Source organism: Struthio camelus, chromosome 13 (assembly GCF_040807025.1).
Source record: "Struthio camelus isolate bStrCam1 chromosome 13, bStrCam1.hap1, whole genome shotgun sequence".
In the NCBI taxonomy this organism is placed as follows: domain Eukaryota; kingdom Metazoa; phylum Chordata; class Aves; order Struthioniformes; family Struthionidae; genus Struthio; species Struthio camelus.
This window is the reverse complement of record NC_090954.1, coordinates 4,060,407-4,076,811: the sequence shown is the minus strand read 5'-3', so window position 1 is coordinate 4,076,811 and position 16,405 is coordinate 4,060,407. Positions and strand designations below refer to the sequence as shown.

The following is a 16,405-nucleotide window of genomic DNA, read 5'->3' as shown; positions in this document are numbered from 1 at the left end:
GGAGGACGATGGTGATGGGGGGAGATGGGGACAGGGATGGGGGGATGGGATGGGGAGAGGGACAAGGGGATGGGGACACGGATGGGGATGGGGGGATGCAGACAGGGATGGGGGGGACGGGATGGGGACAAGGGGATGGGGACAGGGTGGGGGCTGGGAAGGGGATGGGGATGGGAGGGAGGGGGACGGGATGGGGACGGGGAGGAGGATGGGGACGGGGGGGATGTGGACAGGGATGGGGAGATGGGATGGGGAGGGGGACAAGGGGATGGGGACGGGGTGGGGGTGGGGACAGGATGGTGAAGGGGATGGGGGTAGGGATGGGGGCTGGGATGGGGATGGGAGGAGGATGGTGATGGGGGGGATGGGGGCATGGATGGGGGATGGGATTTGATGGGGACAGGGATGGGGATGGGGGAGGTGGGCAGGAGGGGGACGGGGGGAAGGATGGGGATAGGGGGATGGGCTAGGGAGGGGGATGGGGATGGGGACAGGGACGGGGGATCGGGATGGTGATGAGGACAGGAGGGAGGGGGACAGGATGTGGATGGGAGGAGGATGGGGATGGGAGGAGGATGGGGACTGGGATGGGGACTGCGATGGGGGATGGGGATATGGACGGGATGGGGATGGGGACAGGGATTGTGGGGCTGGGGATGGGGACAAGGATGGGGATGGGGACTGGATGGGGATGAGGATGGGGACAGGGATTGTGGGGATGGGGACAAGGATGGGGACGGGGATGGGGACAGGGATTGTGGGGATGGGGATGGGGACAAGGATGGGGATGGTAATGGGGATGGGGATGGGGACAGGGATTGTGGGGATGGGGATGGGGATGGGGACAAGGATGGGGATGGGGATGGGGACAGGGATTGTGGGGATGGGGATGCGGATGAGGACAAGGATGGGGATGGTAATGGGGATGGGGACAGGGATTGTGGGGATGGGGACGGGGATGGGGACAGGGATTGTGGGGATGGGGATGGGGACAAGGATGGGGACGGGGATGGGGATGGGGACAAGGATGGGGATGGGGATGGGGACTAGGATGGGGATGGTAATGGGGATGGGGATGGGGACAGGGATTGTGGGGATGGGGACAAGGATGGGGACGGGGATGGGGACTAGGATGGGGATGGGGATGGGGACTGGATGGGGATGAGGATGGGGACAGGCAGGGGGACGCTGAGATCCCAGGCGGGAGGATGCTCCGGCTCCAGGGGTGCCCTGGCTGCGGTAGGAGGGTGCAGCTGCGGGTGACCAAGTGCTGCCAACTTCTGCTAATCCTGATATCGCCTGGTAATTTTTATTTTCCTTAAAAACGCCGCCTGGGAGCGACGTGCACGTGGGAGCCTGCCTGGAAGGACGCTCCACCGTGCAAACACATAAACGCCACCGCAGGCGCCCGACGCGCGCCCAGCCCGAAACCCCAAGGGTGCCGGGGCGGACGGCCGCCGAAGGCAGGCGACCCGGCGGCGGCGGCCCCGCTGCCACCGAGCCCGGCCGCGCCGCTGGCCCTCGCGCGCACAGAACACGCCGCCACCAGCGCACACGTAAAACACTGCTTTATTGACTGCGTTTGCCAACACATTGAGGAATGCAAAGGTTTCTCCGTAAGCGATGGGCCGTGGTCCCAATGTGTATTAAAGCATACACTGTAGCTAAACTTGATGAAAACAATGGCAGACAGAGCTAGTCCAAGGCAACACAAGTAGCATGCATAATACAGTCTCACACAGAACGAGTCTGATAACGTTATATTGCTTTAAGGATTAACTAACATGGAAAATGTACAAAAAGGAGAAATAGGTTTTTGCATTAATGAAAAATACATTTTTTTTTTCTCTACAAAGGAATTTCTAATACAAGAAAATAAATATTGCAACATAAGCCAAAAATAATTTAAAATTGCTCTTTTCAATATATTTTCAATATTTCTCTTTTATATTAACAAATGGCACATCACGTTCTTTGAAACAAAGAAAACAGAAGGGTTTCCTCCTCCTGCGACATTCATATCGTTTCCTGTAAAACTGATGTGAAGCGGGTCTGGTTTGTATGTGGAACGGAGCAAACTGCGGGGGGGGGGGGGGGCGTAAAGAACAACCAAAATTCGGCGGCCGGGCCCGAGCCGCAGGCGCCGGCGCGGCAGAGGCGCAGGAAGGTGCCAGCGACAAGGAAGAGCCGCGGCGGGGGCCGCGGGCCGGCGCGGTCGGCACGGCCGCGGGCCGGCTCCCGCTCCCGCTCCCGCCGGGGCTCTCGCCGAGGAGCGGGCGCTTTTACAGTGCAAATGTCAGGTCCTGCAGCTTAGACATCTTAAAAGACAACATTTCGCTAATAAAATAAACCACTCTCTCTTTCTCGCTAGTCGTTTCAAAATACATTTACAATACATCAAAAATAGTTTCCCTTGTGCGTTTGTTTTTTTTTTTCCCCCCCCCCCTCTCTCCTTAGCGGCCCGGGACCCCCCCCCCCCCGCGCGCCCCCCGCCGCCGGCCCCGCAGCGCTCGCCCCGCTCTGCCCCTCACCTCCCACCCGGCCACCTTTCGCCTCCCGCGGGCCGGACGCGCTGCCCCCGGCTCTTGGGCCTGCTTCAAGCACAACTTCTGTCTTTCTTTCTTTTTTTCCCCCCCCCCCCCCACCCCGGCTCTGTGTTTTGGGGCGGGGGGCCGGCCGGGCTGCCGAGGTCGGTTGCTCTTTGTGGGCCCCCCTTTCTGCTTCCCTGGGCCGAGCAGACAAGCGGTGCGGAGGCGACGACGGGAGCGGCGGGCGGGCGGTGACGTTCGTGGATTGCTTTGCTACCATAACTGAGTGAAGCACACGGAAGCAAGATTCGTTAAAAGGCAGCATATTGATTATTGTTATGACTCTTATACTAGGATACTGTAGCTAAAGCTAGCAAGCCTGATAAGATAAACTAAGTCCTATTTACTGTATTTAACATCATCTGACCGCACTGAGCCTCAATTAACGAGCAGATTTTCATTGCCAACCTCAGCGGATTACGCTAATTTATAACAAAGGTGGTTCCCGTTTTGCTGATTTTTTTTTCCTTTTTTTTTTTGGTGTCTGCTACTAACGCGTGTTCTCGTTTTTCCCGCGCGAGGCCGATTCGCAGGCGCGTTGGGTCGCAGGTGGCAGCTGGCCGCGGCGCTCGCGGGACCCCGGCGCCGGCACCCGCCGGGGCAGGCGGGCGGCCCCGGCCACCAGCTGGCCTGTCATTGCTCTGCTTCGCTGCAATTTTTCTCGCGAATAAGGACTTTTGAAGGCTGATAAAGATGACCTACTCTAAAACACCAAGAGAGTCAATTTAAGGAGTCTCAGAGTTTCAAAAGAAAGCTCACAGTGGAATGAGCAAAAAGCATCAGAAATCAAAAGGGCAGGACGCGGTCCCGGAGGCGGCCGCGTCCCGCCGAGCAAGCTTGGAACCGAAAAGCCGCGGCAGTGGGTTATGAACGTGTCTTTAGTCCTTGGTTGCTAAATAACTTCCACTTTCTCGTAATGACAAGTTTCCGGTTTCTGGCTGTGCTGCTTTACTGTCAAAATATTCTTTGGCATCCACAAAACTGTTTTGACTGATTTGTTTGACAATTGCAAGGTTTTGCTGTTTAAAGTGATGGGTTTAACCAGTTGCAGAAGTGTCCCAGGTTTCTTTTTTTTTTTTTTATATTTTTTAAACATTTTTTATTTTTAAAAAACAACAACAACAAAAGTTTCAGTGAATTCCTTTTTTTTTTGTTCCCTGAGCTCACACTGGGGTCACTCCAATAAAACACGTAGCACGACTTAACTGTGACCTTTGAAGCCAAAACCGAAGTAATGGTGCAATTAAGTGCAAACATGGAAATTCGCCTGACTCATAGGTAACATGGGCTTTTAAACAACATTTAAGGCTTACTGGGGACATTTTAATGCATTAAATTATTGAAATATTTATAATGTCAGCTTCTGTGAATCACCCTCCCACAACGAGTCAACAGCTTGTAACCAGGATTTAAGGAATTAAAAAAAAAAAAAAAAAAGAGGATAGAGAGGAATAAATTCGTCATTGCCATTGTAGCGTTTAGGAGGAAAACAAAATGGTCAAGGCAACCGTTTTCATTTCCTCTCCGCGATGGTGCATTTAGCCTCGGGGCCAAAGACATTGTTGTGCAAAAGGGGATTCACATGCACAGCCCCAGCGCGCTGGGACCGCTTTGGCCATCGGAGATACGCGCTGACATACCAACTTCACTCAACCTCACGGGGCCAAAGCAACCAAGACCGGCCCGCCCCGCTCGGGTATTTTTCAGGAATCTTTTCTCCTCCATCCTTCCCCACGTTCCCAGTTGGCAAAAGCTAATCGATTAACCTGAGAAAATCACTTCAGCTTTTCAAAGGACCTCGGTGGGCTCCAGGATTTCCAGTGTGTCACCAAGCCTTCCAGCCGCTCGGGAGGAGGGTCCGGAGCGAGCCCGGCTCCGAGGCGGCTCGGCCGGCGGAAGCCGCTCCCGCTCTCCGCGCTGCCTGCCCGCGGGGACGCGTTTCGGCTCTTGGCCCCCGGACGGATCCTGGCCGCACCGGAAAGGTGAGGGGGAATAAACAACAAACCTAAAAATACAAAGCTGACATCGCTCTCTTCCAGCCCAAGCGCTTCCCTCCGACAGGCTTTTTGTGCTTTATTCCTTATTTCTCTCAGCATCGCCCATTTTCCTTCCTCCTTTCCGCGCAGAGATATTTCCTTTCTCGCTAAGCTCGGCGCGTGCCGGCGGCCGGGGCCGTGCCCGGACCCTCCGCTCGCTCCCTGGCGTCCAGGGGCACCGGCTCAGGCTGAGCGTGAACCCGCCCGCCTTTAAATAATGCCCACGAGACGGTCATCCCTGCAGGGACAAGGGACCCTGGCAACACCGGAGCTCTCCCGACCTGCCGGGGACGTCTCGCCCGCCGCCGGCCCGCCGCCCGCGCGCTCCTCTCCCGTGGGATGTGCGAGGGAACTAAGAGGGGACAACGACTGTCACAGTAATCTACGTCGGTGAAGCTGAAGCTGTATCTCAGGCATATAGAGAAGAGAAAGACAACAGTGCTGAATTTGAAACTATATATACACACATTAAAAATCCCCCCTCGTTTATGATACCAGGCAGAAATTGGACATGGCAGTTGTCACTGGGTTGAGGCCTCGTCGAGCTGTCACAGTCGGGCAATCTAGCGGAGTTAGGATGCCAAAATGCTCATTCTGACAATATCCTCGCCCCCCGGATCCAGCTGCCCGCGCTGCGCTCGGCTGCCGCGCGACTCCACGTCCGAGTCGCTCATCTCGGCGTCGGAGAAGTAGCCGTCAGTCTCAGCGTCAAAATGGCGCAAGATGGCCTTGGGCCGCTCGCCGGCGGGGGGCCCGTTCACGGCCTCGGGCTTCGGGGGCTGGGACCTGCGAGTCCCTCGGCTCTCCTTTGGTAATTTGAACCTCACTACGGTTTTCGGGCTACCTACTGAGTCAGGCACTTTAACCACGGGGCTGGGCTCAGGCTGGGCGCAAGTCATGGTCTCCTCCTCGTTGCTCACCGGGCTCCTCACGCTGGAAGAGGCGGGCGAGTCGTTCGCTTTGGGGACAGAGCCCTTCTTGGCCGTCTTTTTCGTGTCGCTAGTCCCTTTGCGGTCTGCGGGAAGCTTGGCCGGTCCTTTCTCCGACTTGCTAGGTCTCGAATCGGGAGCAAAGGGCTTCATCGCGTTGTCTGATAAGTCACTCGCGTTGTTAGTCCACTGCTCTGAAGCCTCCTGGTGACTCTTGAAGATTGTGTTCAGGTTGTTTTTTGACAGTTTTTTCTTAGTGTTCGTTCTCGTTTTGCTTTTCACCTTCTTTGTGGCCTCGCTCTGCTTGAAGGGAGACCTCAGAGAATGATCCATCATGAAACTCAGCAAGGTCTCCTCGTCCTGCAGGAGCTCCTCGGAGAGGCCCGGCGTGTTGTCCTCGTGGTGGGCGTTGTTCAGGGACCACTCGCTCATCGTCACGTTCTCGGCCGTGATCTGGACGGACTGGGCAAGCCAGCTATTGAAGAAGGTCCCGTCTATGGGGAAGGAGGTTGCCAAGCCTGAAAAAACAAAAGCAGAGAGTTCCCTCAGAAGTCAGAAACGTCCGGCTTTCCCTTAATATGCAATAACCAAGGCACATGGGCTTCAGTAAAACTCTTTGGTGCTAATGAAATGTTCAAAACGTCAAATATAAGGTACCGCGCGGGAAAAGAAGAGGGAGACCTCTCAAGTCCTAACGGTTAATTCGAGGTATATGGAGTTTGCATGACAGCAACCCAAGCAATGCACCACATACGACGACGCCCCGCAAACGGCCTTGCTGAGATCTCCGAATCGGAAAGGAGGACATTTCTACAGCAAATAGGTGAAGCCCAGACATGGCACGATGACGCTCTTCGAAGGGCCTTGCCCCAGTCCAGCGCACGCCGGGCTCAGGGCGAGCCTGCTCGGACCTCGTGGGCCACCATGGCTGAGCACAGTGAAAGCTGGCGGACAGCTCGAAAGCCTGAAGGCGGCTGGTGCAGCAAGCCGAGCTTCACGCCGAGGAGCCGCCGCTCCCAGACGAGGAAGGCTCGAAGGGCGCAACGCTCGCACCGATCCGGGCAGAAACGGCGCAGCAAAATCTGTGCGGGGAGGGTGCTCTGCGGAGGGACTTTGCCATCCTCTCCCCTTGGTTTGTGCTCCTTGGGGAGTGAATGCAGGAGTAAATGCAGTTGTTAAGAATAATTTTACAAGGCACGAGCGTGCACCAGCCCCTCACAGCACAGCTGTAAATCACGTCCACGCGCAGCCGTAAGAGTACAGCCAGGTCACCTGCCCCGCTGAGGAGTCAGCGGAGGCCTCTGAGCTCGCTCAACGAGCGGGGCACGTCTGGTTATGCACCGAGAGCAACCCTGCGTTTGCTGAGTCTTGGCCTTGGCCGCACAACTGCAAGTGTTCCTTAGCGTCCTAAAAAGAGAGAGAGCCCTCTTTAACCGCGGACTGATACGCGAGACTGCACCCGTTTTGTTATAAATACACCTGACGTGAGCGAGTGGCACCTTCAACACGTTGTAGAGCTGCAACAGGAATGGCTTTGGCACATTCAGTTCAAGCATTTCTACTCTTGTTGAAGACCCCTTTGGGGCTGAGCTTGACCCTAAGGTCTCTGCTCCTCCACCAAGTCCAGGGACGAAGGCCATGCCCTCGGGACTGGCCCTGTCGCTAGGAAGATGAACTACTTCAGATGTAGCCAAATTCCTAAGGGGCAGGAGCTATAAACACATGTGTATCGTGCGCAAGAGAGACGGGTCATCGAGCAAGCGAAAGCTCTTCTGGTCCAGTGCAAACAGCTCGGCCACGGTCTTGACCGGTCACACCTTTACACGACTGCAACACGCTGCACTCCACGTAACTCTCTAATATGACCCTAAAAATTCAGCCGATCCTAACTGAGCTGGACTTGAGCCTAGATACAGTTACTGAAGCACACAGTCAGTCGTTAAAGAAGGGAAAAGGTGTGAAAACAGCTGCTGTGAAGATCTGCCCTGTACCGCACGTCCCTAGCGTCAGGCCCAGGCTGAGCAGAGCCCACAGGGTTCCCGCAGAGCTTGTGTCCTTCACAGTCACGTGGTGCCCAAACCATCGACAAAACTGCAGCACGGACGGCAAGCGTGTTAAGGGGACTGATACGTGCGCAAAGGTGATACGGGAGGGTCATGAGTTTGAGAACCATCTCCAAATACTCCAAGGGTGTGAAAGCTCAGGAAGAGGAGCAGCGATGAGAGACTATAATGGAAAAAGCTGGAAAACTTCCTAATAGTTGTGTCTGAGAAGAGAGCAAGAAGGAACGTTACAGGCTGGGATGCGTCCAAGAAGCAGAGGGGGAAGCAACTCTAAAGCCTAGCAAGAGACGCATGCCCGCATAAGCGCAACCGGTTTTAATTCCCGTAACGGAAACCCATCAGCTCCACGCCAAAGCTGGTCTTACGGATTGAGGAAAAATGAGATTCGATTTTTGGTGGAAGATGAGAGCCTTCATTTTAAAACAGCCTGTCTACAAACGGAGCAGGGGAAGACCCGGCACACCGATTCGCGGCCGCAGCGCTGGGGGTTCCCGAGCGCAGCTCTGCGTCGCCCCCTCCCCGGGCAGCGCCGACTCGCTCCCTGAGCCGGTGCCGCCCATCCGCAGAGATGAGCCACCGCCGCGGGGCTCAGCAGTTGTTCAAAGGCCGCCGAAGCTCGGGCCCTGCGGTATCCCCCAGGAAATCTGGGGCGCCCACTGCCAACAGCAACCGCGCTTGGCAGAGGGCTTCTCGCGCGCTACAAGCCGTCACGCAACCACCTTGCAGTTACACGCGGCAATGAGACGCCTGGTCGAAACAGGCGATTTGGCGTGAGCCGAATTAAGCTGGGATTTCCTCTTCTCCCCACACCTCCAGTGGGGCGTCCTAGCAGCCCCGAGCAGGCTACTGCACGGGGCTGGAAACCCACCAAAAGCAGTTATATCGGGGCAAACTTGGCAGTGTCCGAAGTCCGGCTTCTCATCTTTCTACCTGCCCGTTTTTACGAAAAACGTTAGAGCTCAATTACCCGAGCGACTTGCTGGGTTTGCCCCAAGCAAGACGGCGTGCTCCGCGCCAGGGCCGTTGGAGGGCAGGCAAGCGCGGAGGTCCCGCCAGGTCCTACGCCCGGAGCCGGCTCCTGCGCCGCTTGGCTTTTCTCCACGGCCCCTTTAGGCAAAAAACCCACCCAGCTCCTGCGGCTGGTGCGACCTGACCGCCGAGGAGGGGACGCAGCTCTGCTTCCCCGGGGCCCTCGCCGACCGCGGATGCTCCCAGCGATGCCCCAAGCTCTGTGCAAAACCTACCAAGTTGCAAGCGCTGTTGTCCGCCCCCCACCACCACCTAAAAAACCAGCAGCTTTGAAACGAGGAGAAAGCAGCAGAACGGAGCAGGGGCGAGCAACGTGCAAAGCCCAGCGCGGCCGGACGGCCCGGCCGCCCGCTCCCGAGCACCATCTCCCCTCTCCCGACCCCCCAGCAGCTTTTCGTACCCCGCCGAGGCTCTGAGCGCCTCCCCGGGCCGGCGGCCAGCCCCCTCCGCCCGCCTGCGGGAGGCTGAGCACCAGCTAACTCGTTGCCTGCTGGGGCTCCGACCGCCGCGCGCTGCCGGGCACGTGGCTGCCCTCGCGGAAGGAGCCAAACAGGAGCCCAGCGCCGCGCAAAACCGTACGCCGTTGTCAAGGATATGGTTGAAAAAGGCCTTTTTTTTGCTTTTTTTCTCCCCCCCCCCACCCCGCTCCCTGTGCCAACGAGCAGCGAGAGGTTGCGGAAAGGACCCGGAGGCGCGCGACGCACCGGGCAACGGCGGGAAAGCAGCACCGAACGCACCGAGGAGGAGGAACAGTGCTCCCGAGCGGGCAAGGCTGATTTTACCACCGGAAGGAAAGACCAAAAAAAAAAAAAAAAAGGCCCAACAAAACCAAACAAGCTCGTTGTTCATCAGTGAAGGCCGGGAGGAGAGGACCGCCCGCGCCCCCGGCTCCCCGGGGACGGGAGCCGCCAGCGCCGCAGGGGAACGCCGCTGCGTCCCCCAAATCAGACTTACCCAGTTGTCCCAAGACAGTTTCGTTGACCGATTTCCTTTTCTCTGTCTTCTCAGGACTATTTTTTCTACCATCTCTTCCTTTCCTTCTTGGGTCACTTTTCTTACCCTTTGTCTTCTTCCCAGTTTGTTCTGGTATTTTGCAGAAAGAAAGGAAAACTCCATGTGAGATGACGTTAAGAGGGACGCTGCGGCGAGCAAGCTACCCTGGGGCGGCCTGCAGGAGTCCTGCCAAGCTCCCGCCACCCCAAGGCGCGGGGTCCTCGGGCAACAGCGGGCCCAACGCACCCTAAAGTCTCTATCAGTTAAGAAATTTGAGTCCGGCAGGTTGCATGAAAAAAAAAGAAAAACCAAAAAAAAGCGCGAGCCTTGGTTTGTGAACTTAACTCGCCGCAGCCTGCCGCGGCGGGCAGGACCTGGCGACGCAAGGCCGACCGAAACGGCACCGGCAGCGTTTTACAGCAGGCCCTGATTTCATCTGACCTTTTGGCTATCATAACGGCTTGTATTCATATCGCGGAGTGATTAAAAAAAACCAACAAACTGAAGCTATAAAACTGAAACAGTGCATTGAACGCAACTAAATGGAGGAGGGAAGATGATCAACGCTGCCGACGGAAAGCCAGGAATGTAACTCCTAGCTACGCAGGGCATTCAGCTAAAAATCAGTATTTCCTAAATGGCTGAACCTATTCCTCTTGGGTCAACAGGGCAAATAAGCACCCTATGGAAGTACAGCTTGTACGGCCAAGCCAGTGCGAAGGTTTTTACTCACTCCGTTAGGTCGCTCTCCCAAAAAGGTCCATGCTAACACTTCTGCTCATTTTTGGAGGGGGAAGGCTATTGCCCTGAAACCAAAATCAGAGCAGTTTGGAAGGCGGATGGGATTGGAGGCGAGACACGAAGCTTTCCGCAGTTTGGCCAGTAGGCTGACTCTGCAAAGCCGTACAAGGAGCGGACTCGACGCGGTTCCCGGTGGAAACGTGGCGGCTTAGGCACCGGCCACCAGCGGGCCTGGCAGCGGCCCCGCCAGAGGGGCTGGGACCGACCGGCTCGGGGGCAACCACCTCTGCTCCGCGCCGGCGAGGGACTTGGCATCGCACCTGCCCGAGTCGGGATTAACAGGGTTCACAGTGCCGGGGTTGCCAAGGCAGGAACCAACCCCGCATGAGCAAAGGACCCGGTGAAGGAAAGAAAAGCTAGAGCAGAGCGGGTATTTGCTACATTCCTGCCAAAAAGCGGGAGAAACGCAGCCGCGTTTCTCCCTTCGCTTACAGAATAAAAACGTAACTTTGCTCGGGCAGCGCAATGGCTCTAAGGAGAAACACGAACTTTTTGAAACGGATCCTGCCAGAGGAGCAGCCGTGTTTCAAAGCCGGACAGCGTCGACTTTCCACTTCATGCCAAAAAGCCACAAAACCCAAACCAAACCGAAAAACAGGAGACAGAGGTGGGTTCACTTTACATGGGCAATTCTCACCCATTTTGTTAAAGATGTCCTGCTTAAAGCGGAGAAAACAAACCGTTCTCGATTCGAGCTTTGACGTGGCAGCCGCTCCAAAAACACCTGCGCCAAAACCACCTCTGGAGCAACTCCAGCAGAGTTGGGTCGGTTACTACCGTGGCAGCAGTTAAAAACCGGACTCATCCGAGCAAAGCAACGCAAACGTCTTCCTTTCTCGCAGGAGTCACAGCCAGGAGGAGCTGCGCGGGCGGACGGACCGCTACGGGAACGATCGCCCCCGGCTTTCAGCCGCTTTCTGCTCTGCAGCGACGCAGGAGGCAGTAAGAAGCCCTCCGCGGGTCTGGTCCTGCCGGGCGCTGAACGGCTCTCACTAGCGCCAGCGGGAAGGCAGGAGGCTCAGCAAACGCGAGGACGCCGAGGGTTCGGGGCTAAAACGGGGCGCGTTAGGGACGATGCCAGGATCACGGGAGAGCTGCCGCCCTGCGCAGCCCTTGAAGGCGGAGGCGTCCCGCTGCCTCCGCGGCGGGACGGAGCAGAAAGGCGAAGAGGGAGGAGGCAGCCGGCGGGCGGCCAGGAGCCAGCGCGGGGGCAGCCGCGGCAGGGACGCGAGGGAGAAGCCGCGGAGGAAAACCCCGAGCCCGAGCCGGAGGAAACCGCTCGCTGGGCTGCGTCCGCGCCAGGAAGGAGCGCAGCTCCTCCGGAGCCCCGCGAAGGCACTCGGGCGCCCGATCTCCCGCCGACTTCGGAGGGAGAGAAACGCCCGCGTGGCTCGGGGACCACCAGCCTGCATTTCTGCAGCGGGGCCCTTTCACGGGCGACAGCAACGCCGCGGCGGCAGGGCGATCCATCCTCAGCCCTAACCGAAAAGCCCATCCTCGCAGACCGGCAGCTCAGCTCCAGATCGTAAAACCGATTGGCAAGTGCGAACCGTTTGCAGCAGGAGAAAATAACGTCTGCATCAAAACGTATTAAGCAGTTACAAAGCCTGCCTACCAGTCCGCCACACGAACCACCCTGAACTACAGTTTTGTCTGCGGCAACTCACCTTTCGGCAGCGCTAACAGCGCGTTAAGAGGAGGTTTGCTCCCCGCCGCCCCGAGGACACGCGTGCTGTTGGGCGCAGGGCGAGCGGCTCCTCCTCGCCCACATCACCCATACCCACGTGCCCATCGCCCGGGCCCTCGCGCCCATCGCGCCGCTGGGACTGATGCTCACCGGCCGCAGCTCTGCTCGCCGAGGAGCTGCCGACTCCAGCTGCAAAGCTATACTGGAGACGGGAGCGGTCGTGCGCGGCAAGCTCTGACTTTTAAAGCCGTTTAGAGGAACGCAGACACCAGGGGAGACTTCAACATGTTCAATGCCCCCGTTTTGGGGGCGGAAAGCTCCTAATCAGTGCAAAGCTTCCCGGAAAACTCCCGAGTGCCTGTCTCCTCCGGCGAGCGCGAGCCGGGCTTCGCCCCGGAGCAGCTCACGTGGCAGCGCAGCTATTCCCCGGAGCGGCCCGTCGGCAAAACCGGCTACCCGAACCTCACCTGCGCCCGCGGCGCTCTGCAGCCGGGCCAGCCCGGCGCCCGGCAGAACCGCCTCGCGGGGGCGCAGAGCAACGCCCGGAGCCGCTGGCCGGCGGCAGCGGGGACGGACACGCCAAGCGTCCTCGAGCCCGCTCCTCGGAGCGTCCCGCCTCTGGGTGCTGGCCTGTCCCCCGGGCCCCGCGCCGCGGGAGGAATTCGTGCAGCATCCATTAGTCATCCATCCATCTAGTCCATGGACTAGATGATCTCCAGAGGTCCCTTCCAACCTAAACGATTCTGTGATTCTGCGATCCAAGGCACGGACCTCTCGACACGCACCTTTCTCAGCCTCCGAAACTTCAGTCAAAGGAAACTTTTGTAAGGCAAAGCTCAGCCCAGACAGTTCCTGAAGAAACCCCAGACATGCGACGGCTTCAAACGCCGCTCCAAAGCCACAAACACAAGAGCCGTCGGAAGAGCCCGCCAAAGCGCCAGATGCTGCTGCTGGAAAACCCGCTGGGCAGCCCTGGCGCTCGGGCGCCGCGCTGCCGCTCGCAGGGGAGGAAGAGGAGGAGGAGGGAGCAGGAGCTGCGGGCTCAGGCACCGCTTGTGAAAAAGAAACAAAGCACAAAAGGAGACCAACTTTATTTCAGCTCCTTAATAAAAAGCTGCCGGAGGCTGCGCGTGCAGCACGCACGACGTTCTCCGCTAGTAGGTTCAGGGAGCAGAGAGACCTACAAACTCTGCGAGCTCAAAGGAGACGGCATCTAGGAGTGAAAGCCAGCCCAGCAGCAGCTTAACCTTCGCTTCCTGACAGAGCCAGAGGCAACTGCAGAGGATCCAAAGCAACTGCTGCTAAAACATGCCAGGGAGCCAGATGCCGCAGCTAAAGCCCCAGCATCGGTGCCCAGGGTTTGCATCTCCTTCCAAAAGGGAGGTGACAGCACACAGTGCTCCAGCAGCCGCAGCTCCACGACAGTCCCCGAAACGCTGCTTTCATATAAATATCTAACCGAACGGATAGTTGTTCTGCCTGATCCCCGTGCAGAGGAGGATCGAGAGGGGTCTGCGAAAACAAGGATCTCTGACACTCCGGTCACCCAGGGTACGACTTTATTATGTGTTTCTGAACAAAACCGTAAACGTCAGGAGAGTCAACATATGAACCGTGCTTAAATGACACAGCAAGGGAGGGGATGGCTCTCATGGCCTTTAGGTGGGGCACCCAAGGCTGGGGCATGAGGCTTGCTTCAGAGGATGGCATTGACAGCATCTGCGAGAACAAGCTCTTGGAAGAGGTACTGACCTGGATAAAGATCTTTCTCAATAAGCTTCATCTGGAGATGGAAGATCTGCTCCTGAAGTTTACAAATGGTGTGCTTCATTTTCTCCCGTCTTGTCACCATGTAACAGAGATTTCTAACCTACAGAGACACAAGAAAGAGTTTCCATTTTAAGCCAGGCTCCAAAGCAGGTTCCCCGAGGGGACCTGGGCAATCCCACAGTCCTGGTGCACCAAAAACTCCTCCTGGGCACTACAGGAGAGGGCTCTTGATCTGAACTGCATTAACATATACGAAAAAAAACCATGCAGTGAACGGTTCAAAGCCTAAACGGCTCTATCCTGGCTTCGAAAACCAGGACCCTACAGGAGGCGAGAGGACCAGCTGGCTTTCGGAGCACATGCACAGTGCATACAAAAGCCATAAGGACACACGGTACCTCCAGAGATATAGGCTTGCTCGATGGCAAACGCACACCCCGACCACCAGCTTGGCCACCAGTCTCTCTGCAAAGCCCTGCCAACACGAGCCAGGGCCCTCCTCCGCGCCCCGTGAACCGCTGCCACCGCGACACGACACGCGATCCCTCCCTCCAGCCACCGAGGACGCGAGCAGGCAAGCACGAGACTTGCGGGGCAGCGACGAGGTGGTCCAAGATGGTCAGCGCAACCCCTGCTTTAGCTTGGGACATTCCAGTTTGGGCACTTTTAGTGCACAACTTCTTGGGCTGTGCAGGGTTTCGGGTGAGTTCTCGCCCTCTATCCCATCTCCTTCTGAACAGAAACCATAAGCCAGTTAATATTTAGCTTTTACCATCAAAGGCCAATAGCCTGAATTCACTAGAGGGGTCTGCGCTGCAGCATCGCTGCCTCCCAGGGCTTAAATTCAGCCCCAACAGCACAGCATACAAGGTGTCAAACAGGGTCAAGTGCTCTAGTAATCGGTATGATTAGTCAGTATTAACCTTCAGTATTTATTGCAGTGCAGCCTTTAATTGTTGATAAGCCTTAGTGACCAATATCCACAAAACGGGAACAGAGCCAGGAGAAACAGGTAAATTATTTTACGATCTTACCCAGGAACGGCAATGCTGATGACACACCGGCTTTTTTAACCTCCTGGTAGCTGTTCACGGACCTAATGAAGGAGTTAACGTCCCTAAAGGAGCTTGAAAAGCTCAGCAGAAAGGATGCCGCAGCATTCGAGTTACAATACGCAGATACGCACAGGCCTGGCAGATGCAGAGAGATCCAGAGACCCAACGAGAGGACTGAGCCTTGAGCTCGGGGGTCGCTCCGCGCCCGAGTCACCCGCGTTCCCCGCTCACGCTCGCTCTACAACACCCGACGCTGGGTGGTGCGCTGGCCCCTGGGGTCCACGCTTCGGTCCTCGCTCACAAATCGCTTCCTCCGCATTTCGCACCGACCTGGGTGGCGCGGGACAGGCACCCTCCTCCAGCAACGGGCGCGTGAAGCAGGCACGGCTGGGAACGAGGGCCAGGACGGGGTTACGAGCTACGGGAAGTCAGGGCCTTGCGAAACCGGCTGTTTCGCTAGGCAGAGCGCATGAAATGCGGTGAAACACCCCCCGGGCACGGGGCCGGGGCAGCCCCGCTGCCACGAGCCGGCCGGCTTCCTCCTCGCGTGGCGGCGGTGGGAGAGAGCGCACAACTCCGCCGCCACGGCGGCAGCGCGTGCCAATATTTTTGGAGGACATCTATGGTTGCAGCTGTGAGACAGAAGACGCTAATGGCACCTAACGGGATTTGACGGCGCGTGTTTCCTCAGCTGCCTCATGTGCCGAAAGAGCAAAACTGCACGCGGTAGAGTAAGGAGGAAAACTTGGTCTGCAGGAGCTCGTACGGGTACGTTCAGCAGCTCGTATGGGCCCGTCGGCGCTCGCACGTGCTGCTGGTGCCTCCTCTTACTCTTTTTTCCACCCTCTTTCTCAAAATCTGTTCTGCTGATGAAGACCACATAGGGAGGCGTTTCCAGGCCTCAGAGCCACAGAACGGAGAAGGCTTCTCCTAACTACCGGTAACATTCACCAACCCCGGCTGAGCGCTCTCCTGGGCTGCCCCATGCTGGGTCCTCCTTCATCTCCTCCCACAGACACCTCCACAGCCTGTCCCACGCTGGGTCCTCCTTCATCTCCTCCCACAGACACCTCTGCAGCCTGCCCCATGCTGGGTCCTCCTTCATCTCCTCCCACAGACACCTCTGCAGCCTGCCCCATGCTGGGTCCTCCTTCATCTCCTCCCACAGACACCTCCACAGCCTGCCCCACGCTGGGTCCTCCTTCATCTCCTCCCACAGACACCTCCACAGCCTGCCCCACGCTGGGTCCTCCTTCATCTCCTCCCACAGACACCTCCACAGCCTGCCCCACGCTGGGTCCTCCTTCATCTCCTCCCACAGACACCTCCACAGCCTGCCCCACGCTGGGTCCTCCTTCATCTCCTCCCACAGACACCTCCACAGCCTGCCCCACGCTGGGTCCTCCTTCATCTCCTCCCACAGACACCTCCACAGCCTGCCCCACGCTGGGTCC

The 16,405-nt window shown here is 57.5% G+C and overlaps 1 protein-coding gene across 5 annotated transcripts in view; it reads right to left on the bottom strand.

Annotated features, from left to right (window-relative positions):
• Nucleotides 1–1,553: 1,553 nt before the first annotated feature.
• Nucleotides 1,554–16,405, bottom strand: part of JADE2 (jade family PHD finger 2) — a 68,920-nt gene continuing 54,068 nt past the window's right edge. For 4 of the 5 annotated variants that reach the window (XM_068959207.1, XM_068959208.1, XM_068959210.1 and 1 more), the window contains 3 exons: nt 13,879–13,996; nt 9,600–9,728; nt 1,554–6,071 (listed from right to left, as the gene is read on the bottom strand). In XM_068959207.1, the coding sequence (XP_068815308.1) occupies nt 5,197–6,071; nt 9,600–9,728; nt 13,879–13,996 (1,122 nt within the window). In that variant the 3' untranslated portion in view covers nt 1,554–5,196. The remainder of the gene's footprint in view (nt 6,072–9,599; nt 9,729–13,878; nt 13,997–16,405) is intronic. The other variant, XM_068959209.1, reaches the window with a different exon arrangement.